The sequence below is a fragment of the Strongylocentrotus purpuratus genome, unplaced genomic scaffold (genome assembly GCF_000002235.5).
Source record: "Strongylocentrotus purpuratus isolate Spur 01 unplaced genomic scaffold, Spur_5.0 spur5_scaffold_16, whole genome shotgun sequence".
NCBI classification, from domain to species: domain Eukaryota; kingdom Metazoa; phylum Echinodermata; class Echinoidea; order Camarodonta; family Strongylocentrotidae; genus Strongylocentrotus; species Strongylocentrotus purpuratus.
In genome coordinates this window covers 18,373,271-18,382,783 of record NW_022145601.1, presented here as the reverse complement: position 1 = coordinate 18,382,783, position 9,513 = coordinate 18,373,271, and the positions used below count along the sequence as shown (strand labels likewise).

Below are 9,513 nucleotides of genomic sequence, written 5' to 3'. Positions count from 1 at the left end.
AATTAGTAGATTTATGTAAGCTGTGAAAGGTGAATAATTTTTGAGGCCCATGCAAAAGGCTGACATTTTGTTTGAGACTGCAAGCGAGTCTGTAAGACTATGAGCGATATTAGATTGATTGTGTATAAATGATCTACGGCGATCGGTCATCATGACTTGTATAGGCCCTTTAACCGCACCTGTTAACATCGGTCTCTGTAATTCACTGTGTGGATGCACATCAACGTACAAAGGGTGATACGATAATAATGACTGATTGAAATTTATAATTTTGTTTGTATTATTTCTCAATTTTATTGAAATATAATTAATCGGTATAATAAGAATCAAATGTGAATACAAAATTTGTTTTACATCCAAGGATCTGACAAGATACAAAAGTAATACTTGAATGGAAAACTCGGACCTCTATTGTGGTAAAACTGAAAATATAAATTAGCATGCAAATATTGTGTGAAAAATAAACATTATAGGTAGGAAAACAATAGAACGAAGCAATTCAATTATTGTTTTGAAAAATAGTTGAAAGTAACTAGACTTGTGATTCGTTGGAATTATACCTTGAATGACGACAACGTCAATTCATATACATTGTAAAATGTATTTTTCGCATTGCAGACTGAATACAATATCATTATTTCAGATCCTATAAAGATTTTTGAGAAATTATTATTGTTAAACGCACGTCGGTCTTAATGATGACAATTTCGAATGTTTTATCTATAGGCACACCTGTTTTAGACCGCTCTCATAATAAGAACCGAAAACCGCGAATTCAGCCGCCAACTAAATTAAGTGGAGTCTTGATATTAATTGCAATATAGTGATTTCTTTGCATGATTATACTATTGAAGTAACCGTATAATTGTACTTTATATATTTATCTCTGTCTATCTACATCTATATTCCATACCTATGTCGTCATACTCTTCATTCCTACATGCAGTGATATGGGAAGCAATCAACAAACTTGTCGTAGATGGCGTAAAAGAGTTTTCCATGAAAAACAACTCGCTTCTATAGTTGAAATGCAAGTTAAAATGTGCATGAAATCGAAAAACACGTTAAGAATACTCAAACTGTTGTGCCGATAATGCATAAGATTCGATGAACAAATCCAAGTAGCTATACCAAGCCCTCCCATATTACCATCTCGAAAATGGACCCTTGAGATAAAAATACAGGATATTTTAACACAAAAATATAGTAGCCCATACTGTGAAAGAGAAACTAGGCCCAATTGAATGGAGAGAATAAAGATGTTACGGAAAAGAAATAATAGACAGCTAAATGAAGAAGAGAAGAATAAAGATTGTTAAGAAAAAAAGAGGAAAAACAACGAACAGCGGAAAGTGATTACCAAAAGAGAGCTTAACAAGAATTGCGGAGGAGGGAGGGGGGGGGGGGGAGCTGTTATAACGAAAAACCGTCAGTTAATGTAGTCTGCCTACTCAAGTTGATGGCAGGGCATATATTTCCTTTCAAAATAAATAAAATGTTTCGATCCAAACGTAATCCAATCGCTAACGCGGTTGGCTTTCAAACACTTCCACTGCTGTCAGTTACACTGAATATAGCGGACAGCATGCATGGCGTCACGGCGTTTACCCCCTCTGCGGTTTCCCCCTCTCGCTTTAGGGAGACTTGAGTGCGAAAAGTATGTAAATGACTAGCGAATGGATACGTTAACATCCCTATTCTGGTGCATAGTTAGACTAATGGATATTCCTAGAAATAAGCGGGGTGATATCTTTGCTACCGCTTTGACATTTTAGTCTTCATGTGGCAGAATGTAATCACGGTAATGGAGTAAATCATGCTCTCCGGATTTGTACTGCTTTGAAAAATTGGATGGACCGTATTATTCTTCTTTTTTCTCTTCTTCTTCTCCTCCTTTATACTCCTCCACCTCCTTCTTCTTCTCCTTCTTCTCCTGAGTGTTTCTTTTCTTGTTCTTCTTTTTAATTTTTTTTCTTCTCCTGCTCCTTCCCCTTCTTCCCCATTTTCACTTTTCTTGTTCTTCTTTTGCTCATTTCTTGTATTTGTTCTTATCGCCATCGTTGTCTCCTTCTCCGTTTCCTTATATATATATATATATATATATGTCTCTCTTTCCCCTTCCTCTATTTCCTCAGACGTCCCGTTTGACATTTACAATATGTTCAGAGGGAGCCAGAGAGAGAGAGAGAGAGATAGAGAGAGGGGGAGAGAGAGAGAGACAGAGAGACAGAGGGAGAGAGACAGAGAAAGAGAGAGAAAGAGAGAAAGAGAGTGAGGGGGGGGGGGTTAGGGAAGAAGAGACAATGTGCTTGAATCTTCATGCGAAAAAATAATTAGTATGTGGTAAGACTTTATTTTTAAACATAATCACCTAGAACCCATTTTTTTTCTGCATGGTATTATAACTCGAAGATCGTAGGACACTGTCTCATATTGAAATGCTTTTTAATTTGTTTAAATTTGCATTAATGCCTATCTGCATTATACTGTTTGGCCAGGAAGGATAAGACCTCCCTGCATGGTCACTGACTGGTGGTTATCTCATCAAGTCAGCTCTCAATTCACATAAGAAGAAGAGGACCATGGGGGGGGGGGGGGGATGGACCAACGGTCGCCTCTTAGGCATTGTTTGTTCAATAGAGGGCGCAAGTAGCTTTAAGTAGTGCAGTGGGGATTTAACGCAACATTTCTTTTAATGTGAATGTTTTGTCACAGAATGCAAATTGTAATAGCTTCTGTTGTTCATCATTGTTCTCCTCTTACAGCCTCTACCGTGCCTAACAACAACTCCACCTCACTCACTCTCGTTCTCACCGTACCCCAGAAACATCTTTATTCCAAAAAGGCACTCCTGGTGTGGTTCTGGCAACCTTACGAGCCGTCGCCGGGCCAGGTCATGAGCTACTTCATCACGTACCAGCAAGAAGGAAGTAACTCCAAGACGGTCATTACGGTGGATACCGCCTTCACGTCAGAAACCCTGAGGAACTTGCAGCCGGACGAGCCCTACAGGGCATTCGTCAAGGCAGTTCTCAACAGCACCGATGTTCCTTATATAGACAGCGCCCTCACGCAGTTTGAAACACCAAAACAAAGTAAAGAATCTAATACTGAATGAATCCGTTTCTGTAATGGGCAGAGAACGAAACAAGGAGGACATTTGGTGAAAAACATTTGGCGTAAATTAAATAACCACAAAGCTTTCAAATATACATGTAAACAAAAAACAAGTTTTCTAGTTTTTCCGACTCTAAGACGAGAAAATCGAAATAGTGGCACTGATTCTTTTTGGAGATGCAGCCAAATGATTGAAATAACTAACTATTGTCGGTGCCCAAAGTGCAAAATGAAAAAGAAAACAAAAAGTAGGAGCGGAACTGCTATGGGCTATAAACAAAGGGCGAAAGGGCAATGGCTGAAATAGCATGGCAAAAGTTTCGGTATTTTCGGAGGGGTTTGTGGATATATATCAAGTTCTTTGCTTTCTGCTTCAATTGAAGATGCTTTATTTCAACTAATAAGTATTGTTACAGTAGAATTCATTTCATTATGTTATCACCTAATGTTCATAACATTTATCTCTTAAAACCATGTATTGTAGTTTTGTCACGCCCATTTCGTCTCAATCTTCCGTCTTTCCTCTACATCTGTCCATAATTATATTTCTTCTGTTTAATGTATGGAATTAATCTTCTTTTCCGATGAAGTTCTATACTTTGATTATGTACAATCCTTTTACATCAGAATCTATCTTAGTTTAACACATTCCTTATAACAATTTCAATAAACTTTCCCCCAAATATTAGTAGACCTGGGGGGGGGGGGCGATGTTTCACAAAGATCCTTAGTCGAACTTATCTCTAAGTTGGACTTAACAATTATGGAAAGCCGTTAGCATCTTTGAAAATATTTGGTAAGAGTTATTTTAAAAGGCACAAAATGTTGATTCAAATCATTCTTATTTTCTATTATCAAGGAGATTTCATGTTCTTGATGTCGAATTTATAACAATTCTAAAATACACTGTCGCTCATATAGGTGGAATATTTTTGTTTTACCCCAATTTATGGAATTATTTAAAAATAATTTAAAAATAATAGATCTAGATAAAAGTATACATTCTCAGATTTTATTGAATAATAAGTTGCAAATGTGTGTTTTGCGTAACTGCTAAAGCATGTGTATGCTACCATGCTTATCAAATAGGGGACCTACGCCCTTAAGTCATAAATGACAGTAATGAGGATTAATGCCCCCACAAAAGGGCACTAATGTAGCACATCGACACGGTTTTGATCCTGGGGCCTCACAGTTACGAGGCCATTGCTTTGTCACTGAACCATAACTGTACGCATCGGGGGCTAGGAGAGGGGGCAGTTTTCATAAATTTAAAAAAAAGAAGAAAATGCAATAAATTTGCAATAATTTATTGCATTTTACCCCGGTCCCCAACATAAACTAATCCTCTGGTTGGCCATGCATTATGGCTCAAGGCATGGGCACAGAGAGGATTTTTATGTTGGGAACCGGGGTAAAATGCAATAAATTATTGAAAAATTATTGCATTTTCTGTTTTGTTTTTTAATTTATGGAAACTGCCCCCTACCCTAGCCCCCGCTGCGTACAGTCATGGTTCAGTGACAAAGCAATGGCCATGTAACTGTGAGGCCCCATGATTAAAACCATGTCGATGTGCTATATTAGGGCCCTTTTGTGGGGGCATTAATCCTCATTACTGTCATTTATGACTTAAGGGCGTAGGTCCCCTTTTTGATAAGCATAGAAGCATACACATGCTTTAGCAGTCACGTAAAACACACATTTGCAACTTATCATTCAATAAAATCTGAGAATGTATAATTTTATCTAGATCTATTATTTTTAAATTATTTTTAAAATAATTCCATAAATTGGGGTAAAACAAAAATATTCCACCTATATGAGCGACAGTGTACTTGAATTTTCACTTTTGAATATAAATATTTTTAAGGCTACAAATGGCTCTTCATAAATTTTAAGTCCAACTTAGGGTTAAGTTCGACTTAGGATCTTTGTGAAACACCCCCTAGTTTATAGGTACACAATATTTGATGATTATGCTTGGTATTTAGTCAAAAACCGAACGGTTAAGATTTAAAGGGACAATGGGAAAATTACAACCACCCTTTCAACACAAACGATTGTGACGGTTATTAACTCTTAACAGAAGCCGTCGCATTGAAACGGTTTGATGAATTGAACATCCAAAATATAGACTCATCATCGTTAAGTAATTTCGTAATAACTAACATTTTCATTTTCAGGGTTTGAACGCAGTAGTATGGGGGTCACGGAATTTGTCATCCTGTTTTTAATCTTCGCACTTTGGGGATTGGCCATGCTAAGATTCTTTGGCACGTGGAACAAGAAAATGAATTTGAGAGTGACCAAAGACTCGATAAGGACTCGAGACTCATCGCCGACTCATCGCCACTTGGAAGCGTATAGGATGTACAAGAAGCGTCGCGCAGCGGCTCAACAGGCAAAACCGCCGAGGGACAGGTCACAGGAAGAAGCAGGCGGTAGCGGCGGCGGCGGCTTCGGTAGGAGTTGGCAGCGGTCATCCACCATGAAGAGTTTTCGGGCTCGTGCGTCAAACTTCAAAAGGACTAGATTCGGATCGTCAAAATCCTCAGCGCCGCCGTCCCCGCTACCGACCGCACCTGAACGTGAACCGTTGCGGTCAGGAGAACTTTTAACAACGCCCCACCCTAGTATGCAGCTGCAGACACTGCATCATGAACATGAACATCATCATCATCAACAACAACATCAACAACCGCAAGACCAACCGCATAATTTAACTCCACCGCGGTCTCAACCGCACTTGACCGCCGCGGTTGTAATTGGTGTGCCTGTCCATGTGTCTTACGAAGCGGCCGGTGGTAGAGGTGGTGGGTCCCCTACGGCAACGGTCCGGTTGAGTCCTGACCACGAGCCGCATTCTGTCATATGACAACACGTGGGTACTCTACGTTGTTATGTATCTTGCCTCGATGCTTGGTTTTCTTCTTTATTGGTGTTTGTTGCATGCTGCCTATCTTCGTCTCGGTGTTTTGTGTCTGCTTTTGTGAGCAAGAACTATAGTTAGTGTGGTTTATGCTATTTTCGGTTACCCATTTCTGACACATGTTTGTAAAGTTTTTTGTGAATTATATTCTGTGTTACAATGCATAATAATATTTAGGTCACTTTTTCATGATGGCGTTTTAGATATCAGAATCTCACTTTGTTTCAATATAATTTATGTTTAACATTTTTTTCCCATCCAGAATATGAATGGTACAGGCTGATTGGAGGCTGGAGAAAGGGAGAGAGAGAGAGAGAGAGGGAGAAAGATAGAGAGAAAGAGAGAAAGAGAGAGAGAGAGAGAGAGTGATAGAGAGAGTGAGAGAGAGAGAGAGAGAGAGAGAAGGTGGGGGCGGGGGCTATGCAGGGAATAAAACATAGCGCCTTTGTCATTAAAAAAAAATCATGTTAATTTGTATAGAAATGTGTATACACTATAAACATGACGAACAAAGACAGCGGACAAATATACAGTTCCTCAGGTAGATAAAGGAACATCTCTTCACTGCTATTATGTAAAAAGGTGAATATGCTTGTGACACCTGTTCTACACATTTTGACATAATTATATAGCAGTGAAGGGATGTTCCTTTGTCTACCTGAGGAACTGTATATTTTGTCCGCTTTCTTTGTCAGTCATATTCATAGTGATATTTGTATAACCTTATTTGTTATCTCAAGTACTTTGTTACCTAGTTCACAGAATGCATTTGTTTTGTAAAATATTGCTTTCCTTAACAAAGTACCAGTATTCATGCTACCCTTTGGTTGCAGATTGCTTGCTTGTTACTGTGGTGTGCTATTGCAAAGGCTTTTCTGTGTCAATCGTTTTCCAAATACCGTGCAGGTCTAACTACTTTTCATTTTTGCATCGTAAACAAAATTGCTGTTGTATGTCTATCGTGTTTGCCAATCGTTAGTTTTGCTCGAGATTGGCTTCTTTATTGCCCGAATTGCTTCAATTTCGTACGATTATTGTGCTTTGTGAATAAAAATGGTAATTTATCCCTTTTGCACTCCCCTGTTGGTGTAATTATTATACAGCCATCAATGATGGGCAGTGAAATTGACTTTGCTCTGAATCTCGATGACTAACACTGTCACGCCTGTGCTGTCTGATCAGTATAGGGGGCGCTAATTCAGTTTATATTTACAAAGAGTCAAACTGCTGCACTATAAACGCACATGATGTATATGTTGTATGTACATGTATAATTATATAGTTTGTCGTTATGCACTTTTTTTTTTACTTCGATTTTTTTTCTACAATGGAATATAGTTGGCATATTGAATTTCATTACTATCTCCATGGCGGCCTTTCTTCTTTCCCTTTTTTCTGCTTATTAATTTGTACTCGAAGCAAACTTAGAGATTTTCTTCTATGCATGCTGCAGTTCATAGTATCTCTCTTTTTGAGTTAAAAAAAAACACGATCACATCCCTTCCCAAAGTTTATTCGATGTTTCTCTTTTACCCCAAAACCTTTTTTATTTGATATGTACATTTATTGTTGTTCGCACTAACATTCTTTTGACATTGTTTTATGTGCATGTTTGGTACTTAGATTTAGAGATTATATGATGAATGATTAACACAGATTTAGAATATCTTATTTCCTCTTATCAGACTATCACTATAATGTTTCAACCGCTACTATTCTGAAGATGATTTCCATCAAAGTGTTTAATCAAAAGAAAAAGGCAATTCGTACATTGGAATTACTCATCTACTTAATATTTCTCAGATTTCGCCCTGTTATTTTGATTCAGTTTCATAGACAAGGGCCCACCCTCTGTGGAGTGCTTAAAGGCCCACTGCACTACTTGTAGCTACTTGCGCCCTCTATATAACAAACGATGCCTAATCGGTGACCATTGGTCCCCCATGATCCTCTTTTTCTTATGTTAACTGAGAGCTGAGTTGATGAGATAACCACCTGTCCAGTGACCTTGCAGTGCGGTCTAATCCCTCCTGTAAACTGCAGCAGATAAGCTTTAAACAATTTACAATAATTGTTTACAAGGACTTTGTTTCAAATGAATGTATTATTAGCCATTTTATATCCTGTGCTTCGTTAAATAATCTCGAAAGTTTAGTAAAAGTAGACTCTTTTAATATGAAATAAGTTGGGTAGGGGGACGGTACCGAGTACTGCTGCAGTTCGGTCTTTCTTTTCTCATCAAATAAACCGTTCCCCCCTTATTTTTGAATGTTGGTAGTCATCCTAGTTATGACTGCGTACTCTGAGAAAGAATCTGATTGTAGACAATTATGTTCAGTATTGCAGTTGAATTAATCTCTATTAAATTATTTTTATTCTCGATTTGAATGTTTCTAGTTGTGACCCCGCCTTACGAGGGAAAGCCCGGTCTCATGAAGGGGCTCATTACCATGGCAATGATGCTCTGTTTCTGGGTCTTCGTCGTCCTCCTCTTCTTGCGCCAGTGGCGAATAATCCGCCAGCTGGAGCCGACACCGACCACGCGGAGGTTCCACCTCGTTCACGACGAAGGTGATGGAGTCGACAGCGGTGGCGTCGCCGTCTACAAGCCGTACGAACCGCAAAACATCGACACCATACGCGTGGTCAAGAATGCCAGGGATAGCGTCCTCAGCGGGGATAGTCCGAAGCGGATGTCGTTGAAGCGCTCGTCGTTGAAGCCGGCGTGGGCCGACATCAAAGAAGACGACGAGGAGGTTGAGTCCGATGATGATGAAGTCAGGTTGTCGACGCGGAGTTGATTGATTTATAGTGGGCTTCTATATACACTCGACTGCGATGTGTAAATGGAGTCCACGAAACTTGCCTTGTATGATTATTTTCTACCGAGAGTCTGATACTGTAATGCCTGTCTGAATTTCCACCAATAAACAGTTACAGTTCCAAAACATTTTCCAAATTTATGCACCGTCTCTATATACTACATTGGTTATCAGTGACGACCCTAAAGATACCAAGAGGCTCGCCCGACATAGAAACAAATGATGTACTTTTCCGGCATTCGTAATTTTGACATGTTGTAGTTTGTTACAGGGGGATGCAATGGTTGGTAACTAGGGTCTTTGGGGGGGGGGGGAATATCTTATTTTGTGAACTGTTATATTTTATCAAAAGAAAGGGCTATTGCTACAGGGGTCCTGACTTGATGTGGCATGGATGGAGGGTTTAGAATGGCACTTTTACGAAAGTAAGCACCAGTAGTTAGTAAATACAATCTGCCCATGAGCGGATAAACGTCATTGTTAACAATTGTAACCCCTTAGACATGGATACATGTTCATAAAATTTATGCTATCAGTATTCTTTTAATCACCACAGGGTACATTGTCACACACAAGTGAAATTATCTCTGAAGAGGGGGAGGGGGGGGGGGGGGAACAGGTTGGTTGATAGTGTTCAATACT

At 39.1% G+C, this 9,513-nt stretch overlaps 1 protein-coding gene across 2 annotated transcripts; it reads left to right on the top strand.

Annotated features, from left to right (window-relative positions):
* Positions 1-2,645: 2,645 nt before the first annotated feature.
* On the top strand, positions 2,646-9,180 carry LOC100893583. Of its 2 annotated transcripts, XM_030986971.1 has the most exons (3): positions 2,646-3,095; positions 5,304-6,001; positions 8,447-8,535. In XM_030986971.1, the coding sequence occupies exons 1-2, from the start codon at positions 2,702-2,704 to the stop codon at positions 5,993-5,995; spliced, it is 1,086 nt and encodes a 361-aa protein (XP_030842831.1). In that variant the 5' UTR covers positions 2,646-2,701; the 3' UTR covers positions 5,996-6,001; positions 8,447-8,535. The 2 variants fall into 2 exon arrangements, with proteins under 2 accessions (XP_030842831.1, XP_030842832.1); XM_030986972.1 differs by lacking the exon at positions 5,304-6,001 and having other exon boundaries at positions 2,665-3,095; positions 8,447-9,180.
* The last annotated feature ends 333 nt before the right edge of the window (positions 9,181-9,513 follow it).

Coding starts and splice junctions, on each gene's coding strand:
- LOC100893583 (XM_030986971.1), top strand. CDS start 2,702: ATGTTTTGTCACAGAATGCAAATTGTAATAGCTTCTGTTGTTCATCAT. Junction 3,096..5,303: donor GTTTGAAACACCAAAACAAA/GTAAAGAATCTA, acceptor TTTCATTTTCAG/GGTTTGAACGCAGTAGTATG.